Source organism: Chenopodium quinoa, unplaced genomic scaffold (genome assembly GCF_001683475.1).
Source record: "Chenopodium quinoa cultivar QQ74 unplaced genomic scaffold, ASM168347v1, whole genome shotgun sequence".
NCBI classification, from domain to species: domain Eukaryota; kingdom Viridiplantae; phylum Streptophyta; class Magnoliopsida; order Caryophyllales; family Amaranthaceae; genus Chenopodium; species Chenopodium quinoa.
In genome coordinates, this window is record NW_018743977.1 from 2988099 (window position 1) to 3008607 (window position 20509).

A 20509-nucleotide genomic window follows, 5' to 3' on the forward strand; every position below is an offset into this window, starting at 1 on the left:
TCTCATAATCTTGAGATGATCACTCTTGGCTCAAGCAAACATCGCTCAATCTAATCTAAGCGTTTTGATATCTTGCCAAGTCGATTCTACACTTCACTGAACTTATTAGCTACTTAAGATCCAGTTTGTTTCAGATTTAATGAATATAGATATATTCATTCAAATTCCTATGAAAACATTGAAGTAATGGAATCCTCTTTAACTTTTGGAATAAATTGTCTATACCAAGTACAGTAGTTCCTTTCTTTGTCGCTTTCAACAAGTAAGACTTTCTTGTCTTAGAACGATTCGGAATCGATCAGCTTTCAAGAGTCTATTTAATAGAACCTTGAGTATGTTCTTATTGATGTGACACTGCTAAAGATAGTCGGAACACAAATCATGTCCATGATTTGAATCTCGTGAGTTTATGTTAGGGAAATGTTTGTTTATAATCAAGCATTCTTGACTCATGGCTTGATCAACCATGCCATTCAAATAAAACCAACAACTATTGTTCTTTTACTTTGAATGTGAGTCTTTCCATGTGAAAACAAAACGATTGCTGATTATTGAACACAATGACCATTTATTTGTTCCAGCCTTAGCTTTAAAAGGTCTTTAAACAAAGCAGATGACCTTACAGCTCATGTAGCACCACTTGCTTCATTTCAAGCTCGTAAGTCAATAACTTGTCTTAACTTCAATGATTTTGAGGTTACTTCCAAAGTGGAACACTCAAGCAGTATATAATACTTGTGAAGATGATTTACTAAGTTAACTACGATAACATGAACTCTTAGGTAGAATTGGAATCTTGAATTCCTTTTCTTTAAATTTGTTCCTTTTTTCCTATATTTTTTTGATCATACATCATCTCATAACTTAAGAACTTCTTCTTTAAGTGTTTTGACTTTTATACTTTGTTAGGCATAATTAAGCATCTAATGCGCCATAAAACGAAGTTCCATCTTTTCCTTTAATTTGTACTTGAATAACTTCATCAATAAGTCCCACTCAATAGTGTATTAAGCGAAAAGATATGTTGGTTATCAACTATTGACAGGTTGAATTTCAACTCAATACTTCATGTTTATCAAAACTACATAGTATTTTGAATACATGATGTCCTACCGTCCTTTCGAACTTAGCCATAAAAATCATTTATGAGAAGTTGTATCTTAGAAAGGCCTTTATTTCTTTGAGAACCAACCGAAAAGGTAGAGTTGGAAGCTAAGGAGAAATGAAAGGAGCCTATGACCAATTCTGGACCATCTAGGAACCAGAATAACTTTAAGAAGCAGAAGTTTAGCAACCACCAAGGCTAATAAGTTTGAGTTAACTAACCAAAGTGGTTAGATCGATGTTTCTTGGTTTAATCTCTGATGAGTTCTTGATCTCATCAAAGGATTGATAGACATATAAGTATGAAGATTGTTTGGGCTTAAAGTTGAGACTTTTACTTTATGGCGCCATTCTGTATGGTTTGTTGGGAATTATGAAGTATATTACCTGTAGAGGTGAGTGAGTTGAAAGGACAGTTACAAGATTTGATGGAGAAGGGGTACGTAAGACCAATGCATCACCATGGGGAGCTCATGTACTGTTTGTGAAGAAGAAGGATGGTAGCATGAGGCTATGCATCGATTATAAAGAGTTAAACAAGGTAACCATAAAGACAAATACCGTTTGCCTAAGATAGATGACTTTTTTGACCATTTGAAAGGTGCAACAGTATTTTCTAAGATTGATTTGAGGTCTAGATATCATTAACTACGAATTGCGGAAGAGGACATTTCGAAAATGACATTTAGGACCAGGTATGGGCACTATGAGTTTACAGTAATGCCTTTTGGGTTAACAAATACACTTGCAATCTTTATGGACTTGATAAATAGAGTGTTTTAACCTTTACTAGACCAATTCATTGTAGTGTTTATTGATGAAATTTTGGTTTATTCTAAGAATAAAGAGGACCATGCAGAGCATTTGAGATCAGTGTTAGCTACTTTAATTTAAGGATTAACCAGTTGTATGCCAAATTCTCGAAGTGTGAGTTTTGGTTGGAGAAGGTAGCATTTTTGGGACATTTTATATCTAAGGAAGGAGTGAAAGTAGACCCTGCAAAGATTGAAGCTGTGAAGGGGTGTCCTACACCCAAGAATGTGTTGGATATTCGAAGTTTTCTAGGCGTAGCTGGATATTATAGGTTATTTGTGAAGGACTTTTTAAAGATAGCTAGACCTATGACTTTGTTGATGAAGAAGGAATCTAAGTTCATATGGAGTGATAAGTGTGAGGAAGCGTTTCAAACCTTGAAAAAGAGCTTAACAACAACACCAATGTTAACCTTGCCTGATGGGAGTGGTTCTTATGATGTGTATAGTGATGCACCTAAGAATGGAATTGGATGTGTTTTGATGCAACATGGGAAGGTGATTGCTTATGCATCGAGACAATTGAAGAAACATGAAGTTAACTACTCTACTCATGATCTAGAACTTGCAGCGATATTGTTTGCGTTGAAAATATGGAGGCATTATTTGTATGGAGTGAAATGTAGGATACTCACAGACCATAAGAGTTTGAAGTATCTTTTCAAGCAATCAACTTTGAACATGAGACAACGTAGGTGGTTAGAATTTTTCAATGACTATGACTTGGATATCCAATACCATGAGGGTAAAGTATACGTAGTCGCAGATGCTTTGAGTCGTAAAGCAACTCATGGAGTAAACGCTTTGGTAGTGTCAGATAAGCTTTGTATAGAAATGAGTAAGTTAAACCTCGAGGTAGTACCACATGGAGCGAGCCTTGGAAGGAATGTTGAATAATTTGAGTATCCAACCAATGATATTTGATGATGAGATTAAGGATAACCAAGTAGGGGATGTGAAATTGGATCGCATAAAGGAGAAGATCAAACAAGGGAAGGCGACTAATTTCAAAATCCATGATGATGGTAGTATACTATTTAAGGGGAGGTGATGTGTACCACAAAAGTGTGAGGAATTGAAGAAGAAATTGATGGAAGAAGGACAAAATACACCCTATTCAATACATCCAGGAGAAGATAAGATTTATAAGGATTTGAAAAAGGTGTATTGGTGGCCTAGGATGAAGTTAGAAGTGGCAGAGTTTGTAGCCAAATGCCTAACCTGTCAGAAAGTTAAGGTAGAGCATAAGAGACCACAGGGAACAGTACAACCACTCGAGATCCCAGCATGGAAGTGGGATTGCATCTCGATGGATTTTGTCACTAGTTTACCTAAGTCGAAGAATGGAAATGATACCATCTAGGTTATGGTGGATAGACTTACCAAATCGGCAGTGTTTATACCAATGAAGGAGACTTGAAAATGGAACAACTTGCAAAGGCCTACATCAAAAATGTTATGAGACTAGATGGAGTTCCTAAGGATATCGTTTCAGATAGGGATTCTAGGTTTCTTTTGAAATTCTGGAAAAATGTTCAGGAAAACTTTGGTACGACATTGAAGATGAGTACAACATTCCACCCTGCAACGAATGGACAATATGAGAGAAATATCCAAACCTTGGAAGATATGTTAAGGTCATTTGTTTATATTACCAAGGAGTATGAGAAGATAGCTTAGACTTGGTAGAATTCTATTACAACAATAGTTACCATTCAAGTATTGGCATGGCACCATTTAAGGCCTTGTATGGAAGGAAGTGTAGAAGTCCACTATGTTGGAGTGACATAAGTGATACAATAATTCTAGGTCCTCAATTGATAGAAGAAACCACGAAGAAAGTGAGAGAAATCCAAGCTAAGATTCAAGCTGCTCAAGACAGGAAAAAGAGTTACACATATTTGAAGCGTAGGGAAGAGGAATTTGAAGTTGGTGACAAGGTATTACTTAAGGTATCACCAATGCAAGGAGTCATGAGATTTTGAAAGATGGGGAAATTGAGTCCAAAGTACATTAGACCATATGAGATTTTGCAAAGGATAGGTAAAGTTGCTTATAGATTGGCATTGCCTATGGACATTAGTAAGGTACATGATGTGTTTCATGTTTCTCAGTTGAGAATGTACATCCCAAACAAGTCGCATGTTTTACAACCGAAAACCATAGAGCTAGACCATAGCCTAACCAAAGAGGAAAGACCTGTAAAGATTCTTGATAGTAAAGTACGTAGTACACGCAAAAAGGATGTAAAGATAGTGAAGGTTTTGTGGTCTAATCAAGAAAATGCGGAAGCGACATAGGAAGTTGAGGATGAAATGAGAAAGAAGTACCTAGAGTTGTTTGAGGTTAGTTGAGTTACGGGGTCATAACTCGTTTTCTTTAAGGGGGGTAGAATGCGGTAGAATTTCGCGCTTTTTACCTTCATTTCAAGCATTTTTGTGCATTTTTAGTATATTTTGCACAATTATATACAAAGTTTAGAAAGAAAGAGAACAAGAAAGGTTACAAAAAGTACAACAACTATAAGTATCAAGGAAAATTTTTACTAAGTAGGTGAAAAAGTGCAATTTTAAGCAAGTTTTGAACAAAGTTTTATTATTTTCGTGCTCAAATTTCGAGGAAGAAACTTTTTTAAGGGGGTAGACAGTAATACTCAATATTTTTATAATATTATGTATGTATATGTGTATATATATATATATATATATATATATATATATATATATATATATATATATATATATATTACACACACACACACACACATATATATATATACATACAAACACACACACACACATATATATATATATAATTATTTATTTTATTTATAAACTAAAATGATTTATTTCATTTTAAGAGAAGTAATTATTTAAATATAAAATAAGTGTGTATAAAATAATATGAGTTATTAATTGGGGCGATAAAATATTTTAAATTGGGTCAACATCAATTAAATTGTTGGATCAACTTGTTGGGAATCAAAGAGTTCTTCAGAGCCCAACAAGTTGGCCTCAAAGGAGAATTCAGGAGGAGTAGGATTAGTAATGACATTTTTGTATATAAGTGTTTTTGTTCTTAAAAAGGGGATATAAATACCCCAAAACCCAAAAAAATTTCACATTCAAGAATCAAATTGTCAGATTTTACAAAATCCCAAAAGTTTCCTCTTATTTTCTCTCTCCTTTTTCCTCCCTTTTTCTCATCTCTTTCCCACGCATGTCTCTCTTCTCTTTCCCTCACAATCGGCGACCATTGGCGCCACCACCACCACCGATGAGAAACCAGCGACCACCGGCGGCCAGCAGCAGCACCGGCGCACCACCGGCAGCCGGATGTCCCTTCTCTTCTCTCTCCTCTTTTCGGTTTTGGTATTAAAGAAGAAAAAAAAAAACACTTTTCTCCTAATTTAATTTCTAAGTTGGTGTAATTAATTCAAAGCATGATTTTGATTATATTTTGATGTTGATTTTGGGTAGTTGATGTTGTTAATTTATTCCTATAATTTTCAGATTTTAATTTAATCAAAAATCCCTAATTTACAAATCCTAGAATTTGGAAATTTAATGTTTATGATTAGGGTTTGATCTTAGGTTGTTGTGGTTGTTAAATTAATGATTAGAACATATTTTTAATGAGTTTTAAGCCCTCAATTAGGCCGGAATTTAAGTATACACACTACTTTTTAACTATTATGTTAGGGTTTGATTACCCATAAAAGGAAAAAGGTTCTTGATGATTTAAATATGATTTCCTAGTCTATTAGTGATGTTTTATGTTAAATAAGTATGTTGGAATTTTATTTAAGTCATGAAAACTAAGTCTTTTCGAAAGGATTTAAAGTACCCACTTAAAGAAAAGATTTTAAGGCTTTTAAACCATTAAATTAGGTTGATTAGTGAGGTTTAAGGTATATTATAGTTGCTGGAAATTTGTGCGAATAGTGGATTAATTATAGTTATGTATTTTTATTTATAGGAAGCTTTGAGCTAAGTGATTTCTAGCGAGTGTAGCCGAGTTTAGGCACTATTAAAGGTACGTATGCGCATAAAATCGAATATTTGTGTATGCGTAGTATCATGCTAGGATTGTAAAGTATGTTTTAAGTAATGAATTAGTAGCATGTTTGATTGATTATATGCTTGGATTTGATGTTGGTTGATCATGAATTATTATGCAAGCATGTGAACATGTTATTTGAAGCATGATACAAGTTGAATATGTATGAATTATGGAAGTATGTTTTATTTTCAAGTGTCAAGAAAGCATGAATTTAATAAGCAAGATTTATGTATGTTTAAAAGAGCTAAAGTTACAATTATTGAGCATAATTCATGATTTTATTCCTCACCCATTTATTATTGAAGTTGATTCAAGATGTTAGTTTATTTATTTACTCACTCATATAAGTTGAGATTGAGTCAAGGAAGTTTATTAGTGCATCTTATGCACCAAGGTAGTAATAATGCAATTTTGTGCACAAAACTAGGCAAGAAACCTTAATTAAAATAAATAGTATGTGCTCACTAACTAATTCAAGAATGAAATGGAAGTATGTGTTGATTGTTATTATGTTTGTTCTTGATTGATTGGTTGGAGTCAGCACAAGTTAAATTGATAAATCACGTAAAGTATAAGAGGATACGCACCAAAACTCTTGAAACGTATACAACTTGAGTTTGAACATATGGGGGGAGTTATTTGACTTTATATTTGATCATAGCTTCTACAGGGGTACAGGACGCTGTACTTTCTTTTATTATTAATGCGCTAGAATTCCGTCACAATCAAGGTGACATAGTAGGTGCCAATTGGGGTACCTCCCTAATTGGAGCCTCAATTTTTAAATGGGCTATTTTTAAGGAATGAAACACGTTCGATGCGTAATCCAAAACTATTATTTAATAATTAATATTGTTAGTTATGAGTCAAAGGTAAGTTGACTTGTGAATTGTATAGCAAGCATGTTTTATTTATTGATGCTAGGATATTCATGTTAGTGTGGTGCATATGTACTCAACTTTTTCCGATTCATACTTTTGTGTTTGTGGTTGGCTTTCCTTTGGATTGGCCCCACTGTGACCCATTTATATGGTTAGTAGAGGGGTTGAAATAAAGAGAATGTGACATGTACTTGAAGCATGAAGGGAATGAGTGCAGAGAGTTATTTTTTTTTTATGATTTCTTAGTTTTATATTTTGAATTATTGATTTATTATTCATGGACTAACATTGTTATGCTTTATTTTAAGTTGATTTTTAAAGGGTCATGTTTATATTGGTTCCAACTTGTGAACGTTTTATTTTACCTATGTTTTTGAGGTTGTGAACTCAACTTTTATTTTGAAAAGTTGGTTTTTAGTTTTAAACTTCCGTTGTGTAACTTTGAAAATAGCCTTAGTCGTTATCACGGTGGTGGTAATTTTTGGTTATTTCCTAAAATGAGTTTTATTTAGAGTAAAGAAAAAGTATTTCGAAAGGAGGAAATTTTCAGGGTATTACAATGCTAAGCCTATGCGAGGGCTTGGGCTGCGGTTTGGCCTTGCCCTTAAATACTAGTGTGGTGCGGCAAGGCCTCGTGTTAGGCTAGCGAGTCTAGCACGTTGTGTTGTTTGATTATTTTCCCATCTCGTCGATTCCTAGAATCGTGTCAACGTTGACATTCTAAGCTTGGAATCTGACGTCGGAGTACATATCCTCTTGTTTGACGTATTAAGGCCTTCGACTTAATTCGTCGCCTTATTTCAGTTGCACGCTTGGGTGTGACCCGTTGGCTTAAGTCAAAGGAAAGCTGTGAGATTAATACAATTAATCTCACTGATCGGAGATGGCCTCTAGCACGACTTTTCGATCACTTGACTTTAATGAATAATTAACTCCGTAATTAGTTTTGAATCCTGTATTGGAATAATACACTTGTTCGAAGGATACCATTCCTTTCACTAAATTAGCAAAAACAAACTACTAATATTGCCTCGATTTGTGTGCAAGAAAATGACTCTGTTTGCGTGCATTAGTTTTCAAGCCACAAAAGTTGTTCAGATAAGTTTTAAGTAAAGATGGCTTTTGGCTGGGCTAGGCTGGGTTGGGTCAGGCTAGTGGGCTTTCTGCATGCATTGGCCTGACCCACGGCCTATCCCATCACCATTATTGAGATGGTCTCAAGTATAAAAAAGCAAGGCCCAAGCACGGCCCAAGCCCATAGGCCTTGTGGCCTATCTGGGCTAGTCCAAGGGTCAATCCAAGGGTTGCCTCGCGTGCTTATTTTTAAAAAAAGGGAAATGCATTACTAACTTCGTCTTACCTACTATACTAATTTATCATAAAAAAAACGTTCATATTACTTGTCACTAATAATAATTTTACAAGTACAAAATAGAATACAAATAAAAATAAAAAATGACATAGAATAAAAACATAAAAAATGATCAGTGAAAAAAAATTTGGGCGAATATGGTGATGAGTGTCATTTATGGCATTCATAGGGTAGTGTTTTAGGTTGTTTTTCCCTTCTTTTTAGAGCTTTCTTTATTTGCTTAGTTTTTTTCATTTGTTTCTTCATTTTTGCTTATTTTATGATTTCTTGCGTTTTAAGTATATTTTCGTCTTTCCTACTCTACTCGCTTTGTTTTCCTTTATTGTAGGTCTTGTTCGGGGCTCGGGATTTATTTTAGAAGATTCTTCAAGTCTTTGGATGCTTGGGACGAGATCTCATACCATTCGAATGCCTAAGGATCAAGTTGTGAAGCTACTCCTACTCAAGGCCTTGTGCTCTCGTTCACGCTCTCATCGCATGTATTGGTAATGAACTCGCAAAAATGAAGATTTAAAGGCTACCCCCCTTGTGAGCATCATGTGAGAGCGTCGGTGGGGAGCATGCATGTGCGCGCAAGAACCTAAGCAATGGCCGAGGAAAGGGTGTGCTGCTGCAGCTGATGCGGGGAGTGCTTCTGGTACGCGCAAGGATCAAAGGTGTGCTAAAGGGAGCTTCTATGTTGCTAGGTATCCGCCGCGCCACGACAGGAGCGCTATGCCACGGCAAGAAGCGCCGTGCCACGGCAGTCTTATTTTGTGCTCATTGTTCGTACTGCGCGTGCCTTTGAGGAGGACGTACCCTGTGGTGCGCGCGCGCATACCCCCTTATGCGTGTGCACCATAGGCCAAGACTCGGGTTTCTTCTTCTCTTCTATAAATAACCTTGACTTAAAAACTTTAGAATAGCTTAGAATTTCTCTCTCATATTTTAGCTTAGGTTGAGAGCTTCTCTCTCTAGATTAGGCTAGCTTAGGAGTAGTTTTAGAGAGAGAAAGTGAGAGATTTCAATGGTGATTTGAGAGATTAAAATTCAAGAGTGACAATTGTATTGAAGATCTTCTCAATTATCAATGAGCATTTCTTACTCTCTCTCCTCTTTATTGCTTTCTTTAATTTCATGTTTGTTTGATTTGGTTTTGATGATTGATTCTTGATTAGTGTAGTTGTTCTTCAATTTTTGTTGATTCTTGATTTCATTTACTTGCTTCTTTGATTTGATGATGGATTGTAGTAAGTAGTTGCTTGCTACGGTTTGGGAAAAACTTGTATGATTGATTCATTGTGATTAATTTGGAAATTATGTTGATTGATTGTTGAGATTAAAGTGATTAATGTAAGTTTGCATGTGCTTAGTTTGATTAGGCCTTGAGAACTATGCTAGATTGCAGTGTAGATCCTAATGACATGACCACTTAATTTAGGATTTGCAATTGTTGATTAGTTTGGATTGTGATTCTCTTAGTTTATCATTCATAGAGGAAACCTAGCTTGATGATTAGGTAATAGCTCTTTGATTCCAATTGATAGCTCTTATAATTAGTCTTCACAACCATTGATTGACTTGACCTTCCCAAGTTGTTGCAATTGTCATGATTACTTGTTGATCCCCATTCCCAATTAGTATTTCATTTGTCTGATTCTTTGTATTGGTAGTTGAATAATATTACCTCTTCACCCTTGGATTTCGACCTAGCTTAGGCGTTAATTGAAAGCACTTGATCATAACTGTTCCTAGTGGTTCGACCCTTGACTTACCTTTATACTTGTATTTAGGTTGTTTAAGTGATTATAAATTTGTTTGACCTTAGGGAGGATTAGTCAACGACCTAGTTTTTCCTACGTCATATGGGTACACTAGTGACCAATAGGAATGGCAATGATCGGACTCAGGTTGGACTACGTAGGATCCGACTCTGACCCGCCACTTAATTGGACCTAAAAGCCGACTCTAACTCTGCATTCGACTCCGAGTAGCTGAGCTTCGACTCCGAATCCGATAACTTCCGCCAACTCCGGCTCCGACCCGAATCCAAACAGTTTATTAACAAGTCTTTCACCTTCTTTTAATATAAGACAGCTTGTCTAATATCATTCCTCTATTTGTTGAAAATCTCACCATCAACTATAACCCCAAAAGAACTAAGTTCTATAAACAACATAGAGGAAGAATGAAGGGAATATCTTGTCGGGGGAATCGTATTTGTTTCGGAAGATATGCTCTTTAGGCACTTGAACCCGCTTGGATCACGTCTAGACAAATAGAAGCAGGGCGACGAGCAATGACACAAAATGCACGTCGCGGTGGAAAAATATGGGTACGTATATTTCCCGACAAACCTGTTACAGTAAGACCTGCGGAAACCCAAATGGGTTCCGGTAAAGGATCGCCCGATATTGGGTAGCTGTTGTCAAACCAGGTCGAATACTTTATGAAATAAGTGGAGTAGCTGAAAATATAGCCCGCCGGGCTATCGCAATAGTGGCATCGAAAATGCCTATACGAACTCAATTCATTATTTCAGGATAAGAATGTGGAACTAAAGGAAATGGATCTTTTGGATAAAAATAAATAGAATTTTTTTTTTGACAAACAATATTTATTTTTCTTTTATTTTTACATTGAAAGAACAAATAAAAAACAAAAAATGATTCAACCTCAGGCCCATTTGAATGTAGTAGACAACAGCGGGGCTCGAGAATTGATGTGTATTCGAATCATAGGAGCTAACAACCGCCGATATGCTCGTATTGGTGACATTATTGTTGCTGCGAATAAAGAAGCAATACCCAACACACCCTTAGAAAGATCAGAAGTGATCAGAGCTGTAATTGTACGTACCTATAAAGAACTTAAACGCGCCAACGGTATGATAATACGATATGATGACAATGCCGCGGTTATCATTGATTAAGAAGGAAATCCAAAAGGAACTAGAGTTTTTGGTGCAATTGCTAGGGAATTGAGATAAAACTTTACTAAAATAGTTTCATTAGCTCCTGAGGTATTCTAAGATGAGAAGTAGGGTATTTGACTGGAAAAAAAAAATAGGAGATTGTGTATCATGTATATATCTTTCATTTTGAAATTTTTTATAATTAAAAATTTAATACTAAACTAAAAAAAGGCATGTTGATTATATCAAATTTTTGAGGAACCACTTATTTTAGTTCATCATTAGTAGGGACACTAATACTGATATAATAACCTCTATACGAAATGCAGACATGAATAGAAAAGGAACGGTTCGAATAGTATCTATTGGAATCACCGAAAACATTGTTAAAATACTTTTACGAGAAGACTTTATCGAAAATGCGAGAAAACATCAAGAAAGAAACAACTACTTTTTGGTTTTAACTCTGCGACATAGACGAAATAAGAAAACGCCTTATAAAAATACTTTTCCATTTAAAGAGGATCAGTCGACCTGGTCTACGAATCTATTCAAACTATCAACAAATTCCTAGAATTTTAGGTGGAATGGGGATTGCAATTCTTTCTACCTCTAGAGGTATAATGACGGATTGAGAGGCTCGACTAGAACAAATTGGCGGAGAAATTTTATGTTATATATGGTAATCCCTATACTATCAGAATTAGATCCAAAATTTTCGATTTGTGAACAAATAAAGAGAAAAGACAGCTTGTCGAATATCATTCCTCTATTAGTTTATACTTTAAGGAATGATATATATATATATATATATATATATGTATATATATATGTATATATATATATGTATATACATATACATATATATATATACATATACATATATATATACATATACATATATATATATATACATATATATATATACATATATATATATATATATATACATATATATATATATATATATACATATATATATATATATATATATATATACATATATATATATATATATATATATATATATATATATACATATATATATATATATAGGGTCGGGATCCGGTGAGAACCACCCTTTATGTGAGAACACTCCTAATATATGAGAACAAATCTAAGCCGTAGGATTAGATTAAAGTAGACGGTTAAGATCAACGGAGAACAAGTAATGGCATTAGTGTAAATAATGAAGCTTCCCAACTTCATATTTTACCCAAAATATTTGATTCTCTCTCATCAAACACGTTTCACACTTTCCTTCATCTTCTCTCTTAAAATCACCAAATTTTCTCTAAAATCCATTGTAACTGCTCCAAATCAAAGCAAATCACATCGATTCCTTTTGATTTTTGCTCAAATTCAACGAATTTTATACATAAACTTATATAAAATAAGTTGAATTGGGCAATTTAATTACAATTTTTGCAAATACGAACCCTAATTTGGCGGAAGAGAAAAATTGAAGAAAATTTTGAATGGAGGTTGGTGAAGAACTATTAATTCGTGAAAAAATTTCATCTGAAATGCAACGGTAACTTATACTCCAATATTTTCAAAGATTTTGATGATTTTTTGGAGATTTTCGACTAATATTTTGTATACTAGTCTCGTTGTGTTGTATCTATTCGAATTAATATTTGTTGTTTGCTTGACATGCTTTGAATTAATATTTATGCTTATGTTCTAAATTTATATGTATTGTTGTATGATATGTTGGTTCGTGTGAGATGGAGGTGGCTGATTCAGGTTGTTTGAAGGGTTGAATTGAGGAAACTGGGCTCAGTTTGTGTGGAATAGATTATCAGTGCCTAAGCACAGATTATGTTTTTGGTTAGCAATGTGTATGAGACTCAAGAGTCGGGTCAGATTGTAGAAATTGGTTATGTGTGATGATGATAGGTGTGTTTTTCGTTAGCAATGCCTTTTTTGAAGCAGATTTATAATTGGCTTAATAACTCTGCTCTTATTGGGAGGTATTGTAGCATTCTGAGATATATTCAAAGAACCCAGAATTTGACTAAAGTTTAGAAACAGTCTTTGCGGCTTTAGTTGTCTAGCTGAAGCCCAATATTGCATTTGTCGTTTGAGGAATGATATCACATGGAATTAAATAATGAACTATTAATGCTGATCAAATGATTACTCGGCTTAAGGAGAATGTAGTTGGTAGAATTAGATGTTTGCCATGTAAAATGAGTGCTAAAAACAGAAGTTGGTTTGATAATATGTGATGTATAAGTTTCTTTCGCTGCTTGTTTTGATAATATGTGATGAGCAACTATTCTTTGCTCATGTATCAAATGAGCAACAATTCTTTGCTTATTTATCAAATGAGCAAACAATTTCTTACTCTTTTATCGAATGAGCAAACAGTTCTTTGATAATATGTGACTAGATTTCCCTCTTTTTCTTTTTCCTGCTCTTCTATTATCTATATGAACTAGCTATATAATAGCAACTGTTGAGACGTTTAGAATGAAAGTAAATATAAAAGGCTAGGAGCTCTCTTGAAGTGCTTAAGTGTTGTCTTGATTTAGGAAAGAGTGTATGCTTCTTTTTGTTCAACGGGACTGTTATCTAAGGTAAATTGGTTTACGAACAGTGCCCTTTCCGTGCCTGCAGGTGTATCTCGGGAAAAGGTCAGGATCTATTTCTGCATGCATTCTAGGAAAGCTTGCAGATTATTAAAGAAAAGAAGTTGCAGGTGCCTCCTGTTCACGCAGTAGTAGTAGGAAGTAATATAAGTGCACAAACTAAATTTGAAACAGAGCTCCGCAGCTTTGTTACAGAGAAAAAGATTCAGAATCGTGTTCACTTCATTAATAAGACCCTGACTGTAGCTCCGTATCTTGCTGTAATTGATGTTCTTGTCCAAAACTCACAGGTACTTCCAGCTGGCATATCTATCTTGTATTGGAGGAGGCTTTTGCTTAATTTTGTTCTGAAATCAATGTGAAAGTTTTTCTTTGATAATATGTTCTTGTCCAAAACTCACAGGTACTTCACTGCTTGTTTTGATAATATGTGATGAGCAACGATTCTTTGTTCATGTATCAAATGAGCAACAATTTTTTGCTCATTTATCAAATGAGCAAACAATTTCTTGCTCTTTTATCAAATGAGCAACAATTCTTTGCTCATTTATCAAATGAGCAACAACTCTTTGCTCATTTGATAAATGAGCAACAATTCTTTGCTCATTTTTCAAATGAGCAAACAATTCTTTGCTCATTTATCAAATGAGCAAACAATTCTTTGCTCATTTATCAAATGAGCAACACCTTGAGACCACCTGTTCCTGTAAATTGTGACCCGGAGTGGAGATCACTGATGGAGTGATGCTGGGCTATAGACCTACTACAGAGGCCGAACTTCACAGAAATCGCCAACGAGTTGCGCTTTATGGCTGCCAAAATTCCAGCTAATGGGCAAACACCAGTTACAACTACAAGAACAAACACCTAGTTGGTTTTAATTTTCCTAGCTCTCATTCAGTTAATGTCTAGTTGGAGTATGTATATGGCCTATGCTAATTTGGCATCATAGTCTTATGGATATCATATGGATAGTTGCACATTTGTCAAATGAGAAAATAATTCTTTGTTCATTTTATCAAATGAGCAAACAATTCTATGTTGATTTATCAAATGAGCTGATTAAAAATTTATAACATAAAAAATGATTTAAAACATATGATAAACCTATTAGCTGAAATGGTAGAGCAGTATGCAAATTCATAGAGGATGTAGGTTCAATTCCTACATAGGTTTTCTCTATAAACAAAATTAATTAAAAAAAAATCAAATTCATACTAAATTATATGAGAAAAAATATGGTTTGAAATGATTTATAACTATATAAACTTTGTTACAATTATACTCTCATACAAACTTGTGTCTCCACATTATATAAATGAACCTACGTGGGATTCGAACCCACATCTTTTGTGCATTTGCACAATGCTCTACCCTTGAGCTAGTAGGCTCACGTATTTAAAACATTCAAACACACTCACAAATGAGCATTAATTTGACAAAATGAGCAAGAATCATTTGCTCATTTGACAAATGAGTATTAAATAGTTTGCTCATTTGACAAAGGAGCATTGATTTTTTTGCTCATTTGTCAAATGAGCAATTAATTTGCTCATTTTTTGCTCATTTGACAAATGAGCAAAAAGTGATTGCTCGTTTGACAAATGAGCAAAGAATTGTTTTGCAAATCTATAACCTGTAAATTTTTGTAAAATGAGCAACCATTAGTTTGCTCATTCGTCAAATAATCATATAATTAGTTACTCATTTGTAAAATAAGCAAACATTTTTTTGATCATTTAATTCGGGAAATGAGCAATCAATTTTTTGCTCATTTAGCAAATGAGCAAATAGTTAGTTGCTCATTTGTCATATGAGCAAATACTTAGTTGCTAATTTAACAAATGAGCAAAAACTTAGTTGCTCATTTGTCAAATAAGGAAACATTTCTTTAATCAACAAGCATTTCTTTGCTCATTTGTGAAATGAGCAACCATTAGTTTGCTCATTTGTCAAATAATCAAATAACTGAAATTGATTATGATAATGTCCAAAAACTAGATACAGTACAACAGAATTTGTTACATCAAAATTTAAGATATCACAAATAGCACTCTGCACTCATAAAAGTCATAATAATGCAAAATTGAAAGCCATATACAAACATAGAGAAGACTTCATAAGAAAATTTAGACGAGGATTGAAAAGGATACTAATATAAGGCCGGTTTGGTGTTTGAAAACCTGAAATTGAAAACTCCATGGTGCATGATATATGCCTACTTCAGGGACAGGACTACTTGAGATCAATATCATCCTCCCTATACTCCTAATTACTTTAAAGAAAACCCTGTACCATTCCGTCCATGTCTTCTTTTCTATTTTCTTATATTCATCTTTTATTCAAGCATTAACATTAGTGAAAAGACATATCTACAAGATAATACACATACATAGGAATAAAAGGTGGTAAAAGGGGTTGTGGGGTAAGTGGATGTGCGTGTGTGGGGGGGGGGGGAGAGGAGAGAACCTCTAATTCCTAGAATATAGAAATTACAAAAGATACAGGATAGAAGACGTTTTTTTTAGAGGCTTGTCTCTACCAAAATGTAAAGAAAAATTAATAAAACCACTACATATAGTCTCTATAAATTTTCTCCCACTGATCTTCTCTCAATGTATAAAAGGTCTAACTATGGTAAAATTACAACCATTATAATCTGTAATGTGTTTAGTGCCTTAGCACCTCAAGCATGCCTCTTTGTACACTGGCAGTGAGACAAGTTTTTATTATTAAGTATGATCCTCCACATTAGAAAGAAAGGGAATGTCATCTGCCCTCATTAAGCATATGTTGTCTAGCCCCAATTTGTAGGAGCAGTATTAATGGAAATCATGTGCCAAAGGCCCAAGGTGGTGCCAAACAAGAGTATGCAAGCCCACAAATTGTTGCTGGCATGAGGATACTTCATAGAATATTAACAGTCTCATCCTCTGAATGTCGAAATAATTTTTATTCTTATTATTATTATTATGCCTATTAACAGTCTCATCCTCTGAATATCGAAATCAACTTCACCTTCTTTCCTATTCACTATTAACCATTTCAGCAACTCTACTTTTACAATTGTTGTTGCTCCTTAGAAGCTACATCAGCAGCAGCAGCATTACCATCAGTAACTTCATTAAACAATACTACTAGTTTTATCTCTCACTTATATTCAGTGCTTCAGTTAGAGGCTTATTATGTACAACGAACTTGCGCCCACACTAAATTGTGAAGACCTAAAGCTATATATACCCTCAAGCTAAATTGTACAAGTAAAGGTTATTAATACTCAAGCTAAAGCCAATTATTATGGTATGGTTTAATTTAACTATCAAACCCTTGCAAGTCTAAAATTTTACAAGTATGAAAGATACTTAAGAGTCTGATTGATTTACTTTTATCATATTTTTATCTACTTTCATATGATTAAAATTATGGTTAAAAGATGATAAAAACAATATGAAAGACTTCAATTCACACAAATTACCTTTATGACTACATTATTAAGTACATGATTCATTATAATTCTACTGATCTTCGCTAAATAAGAAGATCATCAATTAAATATGTACTACATTTGAAATTGATAAAATAATAGGATTCATTGAAGAATATTGTCAAACAGTTAGTGTGCATCAAAATTTAAGCACAAATTAGTGAAATGCAAGTACCAAAATTGACAAAATCAATCTCTATAACCATTCATAACCTCATAAATTATAGATAAAAATTAGAATTACACTATAAAGAACCCTAAATTAACAAAAGCATTTAACGATAAACTAGTGAAATTGAAATTCGTGATTTAAAAAAAAAAAGAGGAAAAAGCAATTCAAGAAAAAAATCATTTGAAATAAAACAAAATCACAAACAATAATTAATGAAACCATAATTGATCAAAAAAACAAAAAGCGAACTACAAATCGCAGATTGTAAGTCTTCCAAAAACAAAGAAAAAACCCTAATTACAACAAAATAAAAAAAACAATAATTAAAGAAAGAAAACTCAAATACCTTAATTGTCCAGAATCAAGTGTATGAAGAGCGAAGAAGCAAGATCGATGTAGTACCAAAAATGAATTCGCAGGAAGAGAAAGAATATGAACGAGGAGAGAGAAAATGTAATGAAGAGAGAGAAAGTGAAAATGAAAATTTGAGAAGATTGGGGGTAGTCATTCAAGCTGTGAAATTACACATTTACCCTTAATGAGGCGGATTGAATAAGAGCCGTCAGATGACCTTAATTCAAAGGTCTAGATTTGTTCTCACATAAGTTGGGGTTCTCACATAAGGGATGTGTTCTCACATGATCCCATTTCTACATATATATATATATATATATATATATATATATATATATATATATATATATATATATATATATATATATATATATATATATATATATATATATATACACACACACATATATATATATATATACATACATATATATATATATACATATATATATCAAGCTAAATATTTAGTTAGGCCACGAGACAACGACACTTGATGTTTTAACTTTTCCTCAAGTGTCGCGCCACATAGACGACGGAATTTGTTAAACATCGCCCACAAATCTCTACATAAAGCCCACAATTATTTTTACTTTAACGCTTTTTCCCTTTTTCTAATTTTTACCCAAAACGTAATTCTCTCTCACAAAAAATGTGGAGCAGGACTGGATCGCCGAGGGATACCGGAAAGCCTTCATCGTTGCCGGAAAGCGAGGTACTTTGCAGTAAAAAATTACGAAATGTTGACCGGCGTATGGCCTGACCGCTGCCACCGTGGTGGTGGCGTCTGGCGCAAGCGCTACAGCCACGGTGGCGGCATCCCGGCCAGGCGCCACAACCACGGTGGCGGTGTCCCGGTCAAACGCCACCGCCACGGTTCGTAATTATTATTTTTTAATTTTATTTAAAGTTTTTGTTTTTTTCGGTTTTTTAACTTTGATACTAATTTGAAATTAAATATGTGTTAATAATTCCTAAAAAAACAAATAATTATGATTTAATTTTGTATGAATACTTTTATACATAATTATGTGTTAATTATGTGTAAATTTAGAAATTAAATGTATTATGCTATAAATATAGAAATTAAATTTACAAATAAAAAATTTAGAAATTACTTATGTGTTAATTTTGTGTTAAATGTATTAATTTAATCTTTATATAATTATATGTATTTAAAAATAATATGTCATTGTTGCAGGATTATGGTGGACACGAAAATGATTATAGTGGGATTTATGTACATGATGGTCCCTTCGAAGATGCTCAACAAGCGATTGATTGGGGAAAACAGGTTGCAATTAGATCTGGCTTTTGTTTAGTAGTAGCAACTCATAAATCTCAACAGGATGGTAGAATGGATCGCATTTTGAGATGCGACCGTTATTGCAAAAGGGAGGAACGAGATTTTAGTACATCGATTCGTTTTGATACAAAGCGGAAAGGTTGTGGATGTGAGTTCAGAGTAAAGGTTCGACAACACCAAAGTCGTGACGGTTGGGAAGTGAAGGGTTACTCTAAATGGGGGTATCACAACCATGAGATGATAGTATATCAACTGGGTCATCGATAGTTAAGCAGCCTAAGTCCTGCTACAAAACTAGTTGTCAAAGAAATAAGTGATGCTCAAGTGAAGCCTACTAAAATATTAGCTTCTGTGTTAGAGAAATTTCCTGAAGACCAGCCAAACCGAAGACACATCTACAACGTTGGACAGAAACTGAGGTTTGAATTGTCAGAGGGAAGGAACCATATACAACAGCTTTTACACTAGGCACAAGCACGTGGTTACCTGTTCTGGTTTAATTCTGATGAAGAGACATTCGAGGTGACTCATTTATTCCTTATGCATCCTGATTGTGCTGATATGATCAAGTCTTGGCCATCTGTGATTTTGATTGATTCAACATACAAGACAAACAAGTACAAGTTCCCACTGGTTGAGATGATTGGGATGGCTCCAACAAACCAAAACTTTCTGATTGGTTATGCAGTCATCAAGGATGAGACGGCTGCGAGTTATTATTGGGTGTTAGAGAAGTTGAGAAACTACATCGGCCCTAATGTTCAGCCATCAGCAGTGATTGTGAGGGAGGTCACTTTGCCCCTATAGCGGAGCTGTTTCTAGAATCGAAGCATTTACTGTGCACATGGCACATCAAAAACTGTGTGAAAGTCAAAGCCTACCTCATTATCAACAAGAATTTAGATTCAATAGAGAGATTGCTACATGGTAAGTGGCGGAAGATCCTGCAAGCTACCACAGAGGAAGAGTACGATCGAGCCTTAGATAACTTCAAGGATGCGTACCAATAGTGTCCGACAGTGGTAAACTATGTGATGCAGCAGTGGATACCTCACAGGAAAGGTTTGTCAAATACTGGACAAACCAAGTTCTTCATTTTGGAAACACTACAACATGTAGAGTTGAGAGCGCTCATAAAGCTTTGAAGGACAGGACTGATTCTTCCACCTCTACTCTGGATACACTGTTCGAGAGAATAAATAAGGCTATTGATACTCAGAAGAACAGCATCAAGAACTCTCTCAAGGACTCTAGACGGCGACATGGTATGATGTTTTTTCCCAGGTTTGGCATTTCAAAATGTCCGTATCCAAAGCCCTCTCCTAGTCCTCCCAGATACGGGTAGCTATGTGTCCTAGAAAGCTATGAATCACACTCCCGTCTACAGGTCAGCCACCTCACCCTCACCACCCAAGAATCATTAACGGCCCTCGATCGTTTTCTGCTTACCGCAGACACAGTGGACATAGATGATG

At 34.5% G+C, this 20509-nt stretch overlaps 2 protein-coding genes across 2 annotated transcripts; both read left to right on the forward strand.

The window, feature by feature from the left end:
• Window positions 1–3643: 3643 nt before the first annotated feature.
• LOC110689883 lies at window positions 3644–4216 on the forward strand. Its single transcript, XM_021866714.1, has 2 exons — window positions 3644–3856; window positions 4031–4216. Exons 1-2 carry the CDS (start codon window positions 3644–3646, stop codon window positions 4214–4216), a joined length of 399 nt encoding a protein of 132 aa, XP_021722406.1.
• Window positions 4217–10875: 6659 nt separating this feature from the next.
• LOC110689884 (50S ribosomal protein L14, chloroplastic-like) lies at window positions 10876–14145 on the forward strand. The gene is made up of 3 exons (XM_021866715.1): window positions 10876–11061; window positions 13796–14011; window positions 14125–14145. Exons 1-3 carry the CDS (start codon window positions 10876–10878, stop codon window positions 14143–14145), a joined length of 423 nt encoding a protein of 140 aa, XP_021722407.1.
• Window positions 14146–20509: the final 6364 nt, after the last annotated feature.

What these genes read in the sequence shown, in the direction of transcription:
- LOC110689884 (XM_021866715.1), top strand. Translation starts at nt 10,876, where the DNA reads ATGATTCAACCTCAGGCCCATTTGAATGTAGTAGACAACAGCGGGGCT. An exon ending in AAGTGATCAGAGCTGTAATT is followed by an intron (nt 11,062 to 13,795) that starts GTACGTACCTAT and finishes CATGCATTCTAG; the next exon opens with GAAAGCTTGCAGATTATTAA. An exon ending in TTCTTGTCCAAAACTCACAG is followed by an intron (nt 14,012 to 14,124) that starts GTACTTCCAGCT and finishes CAAAACTCACAG; the next exon opens with GTACTTCACTGCTTGTTTTG.
- LOC110689883 (XM_021866714.1), top strand. Translation starts at nt 3,644, where the DNA reads ATGGCACCATTTAAGGCCTTGTATGGAAGGAAGTGTAGAAGTCCACTA. An exon ending in AATTTGAAGTTGGTGACAAG is followed by an intron (nt 3,857 to 4,030) that starts GTATTACTTAAG and finishes CATGTTTCTCAG; the next exon opens with TTGAGAATGTACATCCCAAA.